The 15,355-nt window shown below is 38.0% G+C and overlaps 1 protein-coding gene across 2 annotated transcripts in view; it reads right to left on the bottom strand.

Annotated features, from left to right (window-relative positions):
• The window catches only part of KCNAB1 (potassium voltage-gated channel subfamily A regulatory beta subunit 1), a 138,397-nt gene that overhangs the window by 31,249 nt on the left and 91,793 nt on the right, over positions 1-15,355 (bottom strand). For both annotated transcript variants that reach the window (XM_034439152.3, XM_087872551.1), the window contains exons 5-8: positions 15,296-15,340; positions 13,596-13,640; positions 7,835-7,878; positions 5,304-5,390 (exon numbers count right to left, since the gene is read on the bottom strand). In XM_034439152.3, the coding sequence (XP_034295043.1) occupies positions 5,304-5,390; positions 7,835-7,878; positions 13,596-13,640; positions 15,296-15,340 (221 nt within the window). The remainder of the gene's footprint in view (positions 1-5,303; positions 5,391-7,834; positions 7,879-13,595; positions 13,641-15,295; positions 15,341-15,355) is intronic.

Below are 15,355 nucleotides of genomic sequence, written 5' to 3' on the forward strand. Positions count from 1 at the left end.
GTTACAGTAAGCTGCAAATAGATGCAGAGAATGTGTGCATGAAGATGGTATAGATCAGGGGTGTCAAACTCGTGTCGTGGTGGTATAGTCATGTGACGTATCGTGACTCCCCCCCCTTTGCTAAACTGGGTGTGGCCAGCGCGTGATGCATCTGGCCCATGGGCTGTGAATTTGACAGTCTGGTATAGATCCTATCCTGATGACTAAGTACTTAAAAATATTCTTCTTGAAGGCCAGTGCATATACAGTATCTTTATGCACAAATTACATTGTTTGGGGCCTTCCGAACATTTTCAGAACCAGCATTTGATTTAAAAAATCTTTTTCAATTACTCATGCTTCATTTGCTTTCAAGGTGCCTATTGGCAGTATGAAGCACCCTAAAGCGTCACCAATTCTATTTACTAATAGGAAGATTAGATTTTTCCCTAAGTAATTATCTGTGGATTGAGGAAATCCTCTTACATTTACATTTGTTAAAAAGAAGATACTGATGTGCAGAAGTGCCAAGGGCTACCAAAGAATATGGATGATTTTGAAAACTAATCAAACATCACACAGCCAAAACATTGTTGGAAGTTCTGCTTTTTGGGGATGCTTAAAAGCAGGACTTCTCTAGGCCATTTCCACAGTTTGTTCTTTCCCTTTTCTGTCCTTCTTCTCAGGGAAGCTTCTCCTTCACAAAGCTTTATCCTGACTTTTCCACTCACCCTTTTTTGTTGCTCTTAAGAAAGATGGAGGAAGCTTTGCCATTCCATATTAATAATAATATGGCAGTGGTTTTCCATTGCCATCTTCAGAATGTTTTTTCAATGTTTCTCTAGTTTGTGATCTGGGATTTTTTGTGTGTGATCCATATCTATAGATATTACAAATGTTTGGTCAGTGAATATTTTCATAATATGAATTAAATCAGAGCTATCTAAATCGTGCTTTATATGCCAAGATCTGAAATGCAGACTCAAAAGCAGGCTAGAAACAGAAAATCCCTATTCCCTTACTTTATTATGATGCATAATTGATGCAATGTTAAAACCTGAGGAATTTTTTCATTGCAAAGGCTAAAGTTGTTCATCAAAACGTATTTCCTAGATAGTAGATACCCACCCATTTTCATTTCCCTCACTGTGGTGAGATGTGCTACATTGCAAATTAAATTACAAACTCTTTTTCATTTGTGCATATAAATTATCATATAATTATTTTAACCTAATCTAAGTCCTATGTCATTTTTTGGGTAATGTGTTAAATAGCATGATATCCTACCTTGTATGTATATAAAGAGAACACTGTTCTATGCCAAACAAAATAGTACAATACAATACAAAACAAAACAATACAAAACATTTCTTAGGAAATCCAACTTTACCCTCCTACTCTAAAAGTGTAATAATAATAATAAAAACTAATTCCCAAATATTTCATGTTAGACGTCCTTGAATTTGTGATGCAATAGAAAGGAAGAAACCCAAACACATTTCATTTTGAAGCTTATATCCAGGTGGCAGACATTTTATTTCCCCACTAAATAATACCATCAGTGCTGGAGTTGGGATGAAATGAGCACTGTTGGTTAGTTATTCTCACTCCTACCTGCTATCTTATCTGTTTTGCATATACTTGGGTGCAGGGTAGTTATTTCTGATGGATTATATATTTGTTTTTATTGTGACTGCTGAAATCCAGATGTGGTTTGGTTACCAGGCTGATATGGAGTACAATATGCTACAATATGCTGTAGCAATTGTAGATTGCTGTATGATGTTGTTGGGTGCTGAGCTAAGGGGCTAATGTTGGATCCTTAAATATGTCTTTCAATACATCTAGAGATATGGATAAAATTCTGTACCCCTGTTAGTCACTGCTTCGACTGAGTGAATTGTCTTGCATTTTTCAATCTGGCCTGTTCTACTTTTTCCACTGCTTCCCAGTTAAGTAACACTTGAGGTTGTCTGTGTAGAGGGAGATTAGTACAGTGCAGATAATCCCAAAATACAACTCTTCAAAAATACACAAAAGTAATCTAGGGATACTAAGAATAAGCAGGGAGAAGATACAGTTTAACAACTGTAAGAGATTAGCACTGCTGCAAACAGATGGGCCTGAAATTTAGCCAAACACACAACAGCAGGGAGGCCAGCCACGCCAGGAATTATTTGCATTGTCACTGGTGAGCAAGATTTGAGTCGGATGATCCCAAGGCCATCCCCGTAATTCTTATTCACCTGCAAGCAACTAAAGAGGAGCAATAATTCTGTGAAAACTGTCTCTGTAAGAAAAACCACTAGAATGAACTGTGCACATGCAGTTATGATTGTCATGAATACATTTCTGTGGAAGAACAGGTAGTTCAAATGCCACTGAATATAATTACTCTTATCTTTGGTATGGGATTTCAAACAGCCTGAACTATGGGCAGGATTGCAGTCCTATTGTATTTCTCTCCCCCCCCCCTCATTATAACTGGTTGAGCAAAATGGTTATATTTTGCTCCAAGTCACAAAACGTGTTAAGCTCATTTTCTGCTAACAAATTTGCAGTCTTTTTCCCATCTCCAGTAAAGGCTCTCAACCTTATCACCACAGGGCAACGTCAAGAAACATCACATCAAACCAAATATTTAGGAAATGCTTCTGGTGTCTGTTTTAATTTGTACAAAAGGGATGAGTTGTACTTTACATTTTTATATTAAAATGTAATAATGCACCACAGATAGATTTACATGTTGAGAAACTAATATGCCTAATTGGGGTATTTGGTGCAGAAAAAAATAATGCCATTAATTGAATGCTGTAGTCAAAGCAGTATTTTTTTTAAAAAAGATTAATTTCTAAGAAACAAATGATAACACACAAAGCAGTCCAGGGAAATAAATAATTCCCATTATTTTTGGAAGTCATACATGAAATCATAGCATTATTGGCAAAGCACTATTGCAGGGATAACGAAGGCTTTGCAAAAGATGAAAGCAAAAAGCAGTGCAATTAGCATTTGCTTTTGCTAAGGTCTGGTGATTGCATAATATATCATGGAGTATATTTTAGCCAAAGGAATATTTACTGAAAATAAACATAATCAATCAGCACCTGAGTTCTATGTGCACCAAGGTAAGACAACAACAACAAAAAAATACAGCATTACCTATTATGCTAGGAGCCTCTGTTATTTTCCATTATGGTACAAAGACCAAGAAAAATGATGCTGGGTAAACACAAGCCATCATCTCTCTTCCAAAAACAGCCAGCAAATACACGTCATTATTGATGAACGACAGCAAACTATCCTTAGACATGGAACTGAATGTTTAACTGACTTCCGAGCTACTAGCTCGTGCCTGAAAGAACTATGTTTCAAGTATATATTTGAGAGCAAGGACAATTAGATTTTTTGAAAGGTTGCCCAGTGTTAATCCATGTCATGGAGTAGCAACGGGTAACCTCTTTAAAATCTTTCTTCCAATGTTCAAGGACTTCAGGAGGCAAGTCAGCTATGTGATGAAATCACCCCAGAGGGTATAAATGTGGGGGGGGGGGGGGAGGGGGGAGCAGGGGAGGTTGGTTTTGTCTACCACATTTCAAAGTCTGTTCTGAATAATACCTGATTTGGCACAACATTTAGAAGTAGCTATCGTGAGGAGAACCTCCCACAGAATTAGCCCTTTTAATTGGAGGTCATTAATTTGATATCTGGAAATAAGAAGTGCAGAAACTGTATAATAGATCATATATTTACTAGCAGCTACTGTATGCAGTTAGTGGTGGGAGGAATGAATCAGTGGTATGACAAGCTCTGTAATATCCAGAGAAGCAATTCTTGGACGTACGCTAAAAAGCCCTTTATACACATACATCTTCCTTGGGAAAATTAAGCATTGGCTCGGCCATAATCAATTAGGCGCTAGGAACACTCAGGTGTGAAGAACATTGCAAGCAGTAATGAGATGTGAAAGTGCTAACTGCAAGAATGCTAACTAGGACAAGGAGGAACTAACAATTAGCATTGGGAACCCAAGGCTTTTAGAGATTTAGAGGAATGATATGCTTTCTCTCACTCTTTGTTCTAACTTAAGAATGGCACTGCATCCATTTGCTATTTCACTTTAAAGCCATGCACATTAACTTGATAACCTGATCAATGAATCACAATCAAATTAACTCTATAAAGAGGGTTGGCTAACCTCCCCTACTTAGACTTGCTTTTGTCCCCAGCACCAACTAATAACCCAATTTATATTTTATTGATGAAGCACTGGCCTTGAGTTTAAAGAAACTCAAACAGTTCTTTCAGCTGTTGTATGGTGATTTCATGTATATATGGAAACACCTGTATCTGTCCATTTGGAATAGTATTTTTCAAACTTGTCCTCTTTAAGATATACAGACTTCAATTCCCGTATGATGAATGGGGAATTCTGGAAGTTGAAGTGCATTCTTCTCAAAGGGGACAAGTTTGAAAAACATTGATTTAGACTAGGGATGTCAAACTCGCATCGTCATGGTGGCATCACGTGACGTATCGGGACTTTTTCCCCCTTTGCTAAACTGGACATGTGTGTGGCCAGTGCATGACACATCTTGTTTGACAGCCCTGATTTAGACCATGCTCAATTTTTAATTTTTCACATGTAAAGATCATTTCTTACTGGGGGTTTTTTGGGTCAATTTCATTAGTATGAAATCAGTATGCATTTTTGGCAGTGATTCCTAAAACTAATTTTATGCACTTTATGTGTATATAAAATATGTTCCAAGTCATCTGCCTTAATTGGTTTTTAATTAGTTTTTATCTGTTCATTGTATTTTTATGTTCTTGTTCACCACTCAAAGCATATTAGTTAAGATGGGTGGTCATCTATTTCTTAAATACATACTGTAAATAAAATGGAACATGCCAACTATGTAAATTTGTATGATTTAATAATGGGTGGTTTTGCCATCTGTGATGGGAGATGCACAGAAATTACAGTATCAACTTGAAATCCTAAATCAATTAAAATACAAATAACTAAGAAAAGGAAGCATTTATGCAGCGCAAACAAAAGATGTTGAAAACTGCTCTAGCAATACTTACAGTTAAGTACAATTAAGTATTATGTGGATTACATAAATACACATCCATTACTCTAAGTACAGGTCTCCTAATAAAAATATTGAAGACTCCAAAGAATCAGGACTTAAAAAGAGTTTGTTATATAATTTCCCTGCATACTTAAGGATAACCATTTTCCTATCCTGTCATAAGCAGCATAGACATATGAGCCAAGATCAATCAAGCAAAACGTTTTTATTAAATTTATTGCTAACCTTCCATTGGAGTATTACCATCTGGTCGATTTGCAAAGACCACATCCACATATTCAAGCTGCAGTCTCTGGAGAGAGGCTTTTAATCCTAGAAATGAAACAGGGGATCATTAGAGCCAAGCACACAACAAGAAATGTAATAGCTCAGAAGTATCATCCATCTAAGTCTTCCTCGAAGGTAGAGTGGGGAATAGGTAAAATTATATTGCCTATTAAAAAGAACCAAAACAAGAGAAGAATATTTCTCTGTTTTTGCATGGATTTATTCTGTCTGTTTATTAGGATGAAAACTGGATTGGAGAGTGCAAGCATTTGCCAGTCAACCCCTCATCCTCAACCCAGTTCATCCTCAAGAGGCAAGGTTTAGACATTCATCCTGCTTTAACTTGAAGTGATGTCCCAGTGCCTGGAGGCTGTGCAGATCTGGATGGGGAGGAACAGGCTCAAGCTCAACCCTTCCAAGACTGAGTGGCTGTGACTCCCGGCATCCCGATATAGTCAGTTGACTCCATCACTGACTATTGGGGGCGAGTCTTTGGCCCCCACAGAAAGGGCTCGCAATCTGGGAGTCCTCCTGGATATGCAGCTGTCCTTGGAGGAACATCTGACAGCTGTAACCAGGGGGATCTTTTGTCAGGTTCGCCTGATTTGCCAGTTGCGGCCCTTTCTTGATCGGGATTCCCTGTGCACAGTCACTCACGCCCTCGTCACCTCTCGCCTTGACTACTGCAACATTCTCTACATGGGGCACCCCTTGAAGAACACCTGGAGACTCCAACTGGTCCAGAACGCAGCAGCGCGGGTAGTGATGGGAGCAGCATGGCGCTCCCATGTAACACCACTCCTGCGTGATCTGCACTGGCTCCCGGTGGTCTTCCGGGTGCGCTTTAAGGTGTTGGTCATCACCTTTAAAGCGCTCCATGGCATAGGGCCTAGCTATCTTCGAGACCACCTGCTGCTACCGACGACCTCCCATCGACCCGTGCACTCCCACAGAGAGGGCCTCCTCAGGGTGCCATCAGCCAAACAATGTAGGCTGATGACCCCCAGGGGGAGGGCCTTCTTTGTGGGGGCACCTACCCTCTGGAATCAGTTGCCCCCAGAGATAAGGAGAATCCAAGACCTCAGCGCCTTCCGCCATGCCCTTAAAACCCACTTTTTCCAGCAAGCCGGGCTGGCTTAAGAAGAAATTTTTAAAAGTTTTAAATTGGTTTGTGATTTTTAATTTTTGGGGCAAATTTATATATATATATTAATTGTTTTTTAATATTTGTATTTCATGTTCTTAATTCTGGCTGTACACCGCCCTGAGTCCTCAGGAAGAAGGGCGGTATATAAATTGGAAATAAAATAAAAATAAAATAAAAAAATAACTTAAACAACAGGAAGCACTCTTTTCTTACATATTGAAACTCTTCAATAAATTGCCAGATTTTATTATACGGGGTTCAAACTCTCAACTGGAAATTGAATTCATGGATCTTTGCACTTTGAATGCCTGCATACAGTGCATTATATTTAGGAGCTCTCCAGGTGCTGGCACTCAGCAGTTGCAGAAAGGCGCATCTAATCAAGTTCATGCCACAGTGGTACGAGTCTTGGTTTAGGATTTATTTATTTGCATATCCCCAGTTCCCAAAGTATATTTCCACACACTTAGAAATTATTTAAGACTTTGCACAAATTGAATACCCAAAATAGAAGAATAAATTAGAGTTACATATTAATTACAATCATTTCATAATAAACATATAACTTCAATGTGGTGCATTAAAAGAAAATAGGTATCAAGATGGGATCTTCAAACTACTTTCTCCAAACTGGCTAGAATTGGAATGACTGCAGCCTAACCATCTAGACCTGGTTGCTATTATATTTCTTCTCTTATGATGATGGTAAGACACAAAGAAGTGTCTTGGATACTCCTCTTAATATATGGAAAGTTTCATTTTAACATAAGTGAGAAGGCAGTTCCTGATGATCTCACATGGGTGTCCCAGATTTTTTTGGTTGGTTTACTTGCTCAATCTATATCCTGCCTTTTCTCCAGAAGCTCAAGCAGACTTAGATGGAAATATTATTTCTTTATAGTAGGTGTGAACTAAGTTAGATATTGGTTCAAAATTATCTGATGAGTTTCCATAGCTAACAGTGAACTTAAATCTGAGTCCAACACTACATAGGATCTATAGAATGGTTTACTACTTTGTGTAGAAAAAGAAATGTACTACAGTGCAGTTTTGGAAAATGTGGAGGCAGAGGCAATTCAGAACATTCTGAATTCCAGTGGAAATGAGCATCCTCAAAATTGGTTTAAGCTTTCATTTAAATTTATTTCTCAGCCCTGGTCCTTCATTTGGATTACTGTACAAAAATAATGTAACTGATCATTGTAACAGTTCACGGAGTATAAAATATAAAGCATTATTATATACAGAATAGGAATGGTGAGATCTTCTTTTGTTTGTTGCCCGCAAATGAACCTGAGTCCTTGAAGCTTATAAATACTTGTATAAATAAATAAGCAAATACCTTCAATAATGTGTTTCCTTGAAAGTCCTCTTTCTGTTTCAGCTCTGCAAAAAAATGTACACATTATATTCATATGTTTGATTAGTATGGAAAACTATTTGTTAAAAACAATATCAAATATTTTACTAATAATAATGCCCTCGGATAAAGTATGCTACCATACATGTTGACAAGCAACTGTGGCATATGGTTTTTTGTGGCCTAGTCTGACTGTTTTCTGCTGCTGTGAGTCATTAAATGGAATCGGAAAAAGAGAGAAAAAGCTCAGTTTTGGCCCTTGAAGGGCAACTGTGCTGACATGATGGCTATTGACTTGACCAGGCTGTTGAGAGGAATTATAGAGATAGCAATACCATTGATCTAGACTGGTATATACTGTATAGGCATTGGGGACTAGAGCCCTGGAGAGACACCCACCTCCTCGGTTGCTAGGAGTATGCTACTGGTTTGACCAAAACTGGAAAGAAAGAGGGGAGGGGAGAAGAAGAGGAGAAAATGGAGGAAGGATATTACGTAAGTTTTTGCCGCTTTGATTTATTTATAAAAATCATAAAGGCAGGAACGCCTATGAGGTTCTTAGTCATCCAGGTCAGGGCTGCCTCAAATGTGTTTTTTTTTTTTTATTTTGCTTTAAGACGTTTCACTTCTCATCCAAGAAGCTTCTTCAGTTCTTCAGTTCTGAGAACTGAAGAAGCATCTTGGGTGAGAGGTGAAATGTTTTCAAGAAAATTTTTTAGAAGTCCTATTTTCTTTTTGAAAGTATTTTTGGGCCAACAAAGATAGGAAATGAATGAATGAATGAATGAATGAATGAATGAATGAATGAATGAAGAGAAAAATTGGAAAGTTAAGTTATATGCATGTGCAGAACATTTGTTATTTCCTGGTCAGAAAAGAAGAATAAAGATCTATAGGTGACTTCCCTGGAAGGAGGGAAGTGAAGACCCAGAGAAAGGACATCTTCATGCCAATCCCAAAATGGGAAGGAGGAGTTTCTCAGTCATTGGCAAAGCCCTGATCGGGGGGGGGGGGGGAAGGAAATATACCTTAACAAAAGTCAAAGGGTTCAAATGAGCTTTTAGAGCAGCTATTTGAGAAGGCATTGGTAGGAAAAAAGGACAATGATTGATCTCATTCTTGAGACCATCCTCAAAATCTAACTCTTTTTACACATACCCTAGTTAGGGGCAAATAGATTACAGATTAATAGAGTTGGAAGGGACCTTATAGGCCATCTAGTCCAACCTTCTGCCCAAGCAGGAGACCCTACACCATTTCTGACAAATGGCAGTCCAATCTCTTCTTGAAAGCCTCCAGTGATGAAGCTCCCACAAATTTCAAAGGCAAGCTGTTCCATTGGCTGATTGCTCTCACTGTCAGAAAATTTCTCCTTATTTCTAGGTTAAATCTCTCCTTGATCAATTTCCACCCATTATTCCTTGTCTGGCCTTTGGGTGCCTTGGATAATAGTTTGACCCCTTCCTCTCTGTGGCAGCCCCTCAAATATGGAACACTGCTATCATGTCTCCCTCTGGTCCTTCTCTTCACTAGACTATATTGCATACTGTATACCTTTGCCACCACCCCATCATTATATATAGTTTCATAGTGGCTAACTAGGCTGAAGATTTTCTTCTGCTGAAGCAACTGTCGATATAGCAACTGCCAATATAGCTTTTAGCAAAGTTGACATGCCAATCATCTTTTAAATCTTTCCTTTTAACTCTCCAATTTACTCTTGAAGTGGTATTTCTAGCAATTCCACTTCAACTATGAGGGAAGGTTCTGAAACCTCCAACCTGAAGAAATCGAGTCACCATGAAATCAAAATCACAGGCAATCCAGATGGAACATAGAGAAGAAAAACAGTGAAACTGAGGAACAGAATTAATATAGTGCCGGTTATAAATGTTTAACTACATAAATGGTGTTCAGTTTCACCAGTGATGAACGTTTCATGGATAATTTGAGGGAGTCTTTCAATTTGTTCACTGGGGTCCCAGTTTAGCAGAACAACACATATGAGTAGAAATGAACTCATGAAAAATATCTATAGCCAAATGCTTAAAGTACAAAAATGTCAGTAAAATTATTCAGAAGATTCTGTGATTGACATAAACCCTGTTTTTTTTATTAACTTTCTGTACTCATACAGGAGGAAAGACGAAAATAAGTTCTCTACATTTTTCCTGTGGAAAACAAGCTAAAGGGAAGATCTTAGGAGGCATTTTGTGGTCAGAGAAAAGAAGAAAGGAAGGAAGGAAGGAGGGAGGGAGGGAGGGAGGGAAGAAGGAAGGAAGGCACGAAGGAAGGAAGATGGAATTCCTTGCTTGGCTATCTCTACTCCTAATGTCTCTACTGCTCAATAGGATAAAAGATGCAAAAAAAATTTTTTTTTAATGTTTCTGCATTGCATCTCTAATAAGCAAACCAACTCTTTAACTCATCAAATTCTCCCAGAAATTCTACTCTGATCTCCCCAGTAGACTCCATATTCAATCCAAGCTCGACCCTTTGCATTTCCACAAAGCATGCCTTTTTTGTTGCAGTATCTGCCCTCTTGGAATCCATCAAACCACCCACTACCCATCCTGAAATTAGATTGGCCCTGATCCTGCCGGCTTTTTGGAAAGCTTTGAAGATTGGGGTTGGATTGATCACAGCACCACATCAGATTCTTTGCAGCAGATTGTCTTCTTGCTTCAGTTGTCGTAATAGGTATTTAATTTGCATTATGACTTTAAGTGGTGTTAGCCACTTCAAGTTACTCTATGGAGATGGATGGTCATATAAATTGAATTAATAATAAACATAACTTGATTAAACCAAAACTTGATAAACTTGTAAAAAGTATACAGTACTGAAGTTCTTGGCTATCTATAGATCATGGTGTCTTTCCAACACTAGGCATTCTTTTAGGATGCACCTTGTCTTGTTTTTGACTAAATGAAATATTTTTAAAAAAGCAAAAGCCATTCAACTTTGAATAATTTAATCTCTAAATTCTAAATCTGGTTTTGACACTTTGAAGATAATTTTAACTAGCAAAAACTGGATATCAGTTCTATGAGAGAGGGAAAAAAATCTTTCCTTTTTCATCTATCTGTATGTAAGGGAAGAAAGAGGGCAAGTGAGAAAATGAGTGTACATGAGAGCAAGCTGCGCTCAATTCTAATGAAAGAAAATGGTCTTGATTTGGTCTTGCTGCAGGAAATGATTTGAGCTTATGCCCATGGGTGAGCCAGATATTTTTAACCCTCTTACATTTAATAAAACGCTTTCATTTCTGCAAAAGTTATTATTCACATCTATCCTGTTCCCCAACTGATAATAAGTATTACATGGATGAGAATTCTCTTCCCCAAAGGTCTTACAGTTGAAATTATACAACTAAGAAACAGCAGAGGAAGACATGTGGTTATCATTTAATGTTCAGAACGTCTAAGATAATATGTAAAAGAGAAGATACTCTATTTGCAAAATGCTGACATTTTATTGGTGTTACTTCAGACACTCCTGGGATACTGTTAAGAAGCTGGGAAGCAAGAATCACTTGGTTTTTATAAAAAAGTTATTTATTGCTGGTAGAGTAATAGAATCTCAAAAGCCTACCAAAGTCAATCTCCCATGCAACTTCTATCTAGTGTGATTTAAGGTGGAGTTACTCTGAGTCTACTACTCATGCTTTTCTCCTTCACAGGACTCAAGAATCTGTTCTGTAATGGTCTGATTTCTCCCTGTAATTTCTGCTGTGTTCCCAAGGTCTGTTAGGCAATCTTCCCACTGCTTCATCTGAGACTCATTCTTCCGCTTCACCATGAAATACATGGAGAGTGGTGACACCCCTTCCAGTCTATGTACTGTAGATGACCAGTCCTACCCCTTTAGCAATGGCAATGGCATTTAGACTTATATACCGCTTCATAGTGCTTTTACAGCCCTCTCTAAGCAGTTTACAGAGTCAGCACATTGCCCCCAACAATCTGGGTCCTCAATTTACCCACCTCGGAAGGATGGAAGGCTGAGTCAACCTTGAGCCAGTGAGATTCGATCTGCTGAAATGCAGCTAGCAGTCAGCTGAAGTAGTCTGCACTACTGCACTCTAACCATTGTGCCACCTCAGCTCATCCCTTCCAATGCCATCGCTCCCAGCCCTAGTAGCCCATTTTGAAGCTGCCAGGGCTTGAAGAAGCTAGTAGAAGAAGGGGGGGGAGATATCCTGCTAGACTGCAGTATCTATTGGCATGCCTGAAAAGCAGGTGGTAGATCATGGACTGAAGTGGGAGAGATCATGCTTCATCATGCAGCCCTTCAGCATCAGTCAGCTGATTTTTCAGGCTACTTTGAAACATGGGTTTAGTGTCCTTTTGAGAGTGTGCTAAGCTCCTGTTCAGACAGATTTACTGCTCTTCCAGAAGAATGCTGCAACTGTGCTTGACTGTTGAATGAATATATGGCAAGGGTGTGGAACAGGTGCTTATTGCAGTGGGAGAGCTTCATCTTAGTTCCTCTTACCAGTGTATCCCCAGTGCATCTGTCAAATGTGAAGGCTAATTTTAACCACTGGTTTGTGGTTCTTCTGAAAGATCATACAACAGCTGACAGGCAGGTGAGATTTCTACTAACATCTAGATGTAGACCTCAGTCAGAGGTCGACTGAAGTAAGGGAAAGGGACTGGCTCCCTTCACACTTCTATGCTACTTCTAATCTAAAGATCAAATTGGAGACTTAGTGAGTTCATGAAACTATCTAGTTTGAAGCATTCACACTTTCCTACAGCCCCCAAAAGAATGAGCCTGAAGGACACTATATTAGTGAGTAGGGGCAAAGGAGGATGCTTGCATGTACCAGCCTAAAGCTTCAAAAGTAACTTTGATTGAATGATAGATGAAAGAGGTCAGATTGCAACTGTAGTAAAAACAAAAAACTATTTTGAGCTGGGAACAGCTAAGAATAATATTAAATTGCCTCAGATATGCACAGGATGAGATAAAAGCAACCATATGAGGAAGAAAGGATGTTAGGACAATAGGCATGTTTAGCTATGCTTAGGTACAAATGGAGAAATATTCCATGTTTCATTGTGATATTTCTCTGTTCAAGAGAAGTATCCTTTTTGTCAGTATTTCAACATTTCTGGGACTCTGGACCAAGAGTCAGGTTGAGTTTAAAACTGTTAAATATACAATTCAGTGCCATGTTTGATTCACATATTTCAATCTTCAAATGAAATATTACATTGCCAAATATGTTGCATTTGTGTTACCTTTTGAAAATAGACATGATACCGGATTGTGAAATTTAAAATCCAAAGTTTTAGTTTAAAGTTTTACTTTGTGCAAAAATTTAACTTTAGCAAATGTTCCCTGGACAAATGTAGACTTTAAGTGGTTTGCAGATCATGCTAAATTTCGGTTTTGGACAACCCAAAAAAGGGCCTTTGAAGGGAGAATGAAAAACTGGAGAGAATATGGCATCCCTCTAATTAACTGAGCAGGTCCAATAAATTTTCTTTTTCCAATATCTGACATTTTCTCCAAATACATTTACTGAGAGAATAACCAGTTTTAAAATCAAAAGGCTTGCCTATTTTTTTTTTGGAAGAAGCCAAATTAGTGCCTACACCAACCAAGATGTAATAAAGTAGTACCATGTCATGTTGATACTTATGATATAAGCATGTACTATATAAAGACACACACAAAGCTAGAGAAATACATTATTTCTGTAGCAAAGGAAATCACAGTATACAGTACTTACTTTCCGCCCCAGTAGAGCTTTGTTGTAATGACCAGACTTGATCTCCTAAACAAACAAAGCAAATAAAATTTCAGTTTTGTTCAAAACAGATTCCTTAAGAAATACCATTGTAGTTCCTGTTTTTCCTAATGCAGTCTCACCTCCTACATTGCCAATTTAGACTATGCCTCTGAACAGAAAGTCATCTAAAAGATTTAGTGCAATTGCTAACGTTATGACCTCTACATGTTAAAGTTGTAGGGTTGTTATTGAATGCTCAGTCTAATTCTTTTCTTAAGAAAACATCTATAATATGAGAGATTTGAGAAAACAGAGATACCTTATCATCATGACAATATCTAAAATACATGCTGAAGCAGCTACAGAATGTTCTCATTTATCATTGGCAATGAATTTGTGCATCATTTGACAATGCCCATGGAACCCCAGAATAAAACAATACTGTAGTATTGCTACAATTCAATATACACCATTCTTTCTTTTTTCAATTGTTCTATTTTTTTTCTTTTTATGTTCAATGTTATATAAAAGTAGTAGTAGTAATAGCAGGAAGTAGTAAGAAGCAGCAGCTGTAGCTAAAATTTCGTATGATTCTCTCATGAGATCTCTCAAGATCTTGGAAGTAAAACCACCTGAATCTCAAAAAATATAACAGTTCGGCTATTTGCTTGTATCAGGCACCTGAAAACATTTTTGATCTATATTATGTACTTTGGCTTTTTTCCTTCAAAAAGAGAGTGAGAAATTTCTTCCATTCTTCATCGTTTCTCTGAACTGTCATATGACTGACAATTCAGACTGCATTCTCTCTATAAAGCACCGAGCATGTTGGGCTTTCTAAAGTTTAAAAATGTGAAAGAGATCCACCTTTGTTTCAATTTGGCAAGTGTTTCTACAGATTATTATTTTTTAATTCAGTAAAAACATACTGGTCTGGAAAAACTACTCTGTGCAAATTGGCAGCAGAAAGAAGCAGATTTTTGATGGCCTGCACCTCCCTACCTGTAGTACTTTCAGACAGGCACTCTGGGAAGGATATATGTTGGCGCTGCATTTTCAAATAGTTGAACTGGGATGAAGTCAATGGGCTTTAAAAAGGTAAAGCTGAAGGGTACCATTCTTTTAAAAATCTGTTTGCCCAAAGGGGAAGCAAATTCTGACAGGTACCTACATCCATGTCCCTCAGGAAAAGTGAGAGAATGGGTTTAGCCCTTAAACATCCCTCTTTTCCCTTTGCCTGAAAAAATTGTAAGACTACTGTAGATAGAATCATAAAACATTATTACGTGACTACATTTCTATAAACTGATAAGAATGCCTAGACACATGCATTAAATCAGGACAAACTCAATAAAATTGGGACCTGTATAAATCTAAATAGAAACTTGGAAAAGCTAAGCGGAACGTATCTTTTATAGTTATTTAAAGATATCTTCAAAACTTTGCCTAGCTCCATAAGGGCAAGGTATTGGAAGTATTCCAGCTTCTTAAGCAAACCGTCAATAGAGCAGTTGGTAGAAGTTGGTCTCTATGGTCTCTTACATAAATAGGAAACTCAGAATTAGCTAGGCAATAGGCTTGGATGTGAGATCAGGACTGCAAAGCCTTAGAAGCACAAGCTGGCAGAGTTCTCCAAGTCTGAATTATTCTCCATTCTACAATTTTAACACAAAGAGCATATAAACAACAAAACATCCTACCTCCAGCCTTTCTTTTTGATAATGTTTCCCAAAATAATTTCAGCCCTGTAAAAATAAAAA

Source organism: Pantherophis guttatus, chromosome 6 (assembly GCF_059756535.1).
Source record: "Pantherophis guttatus breed Tessera chromosome 6, ASM5975653v1, whole genome shotgun sequence".
NCBI classification, from domain to species: Eukaryota; Metazoa; Chordata; class Lepidosauria; order Squamata; family Colubridae; genus Pantherophis; species Pantherophis guttatus.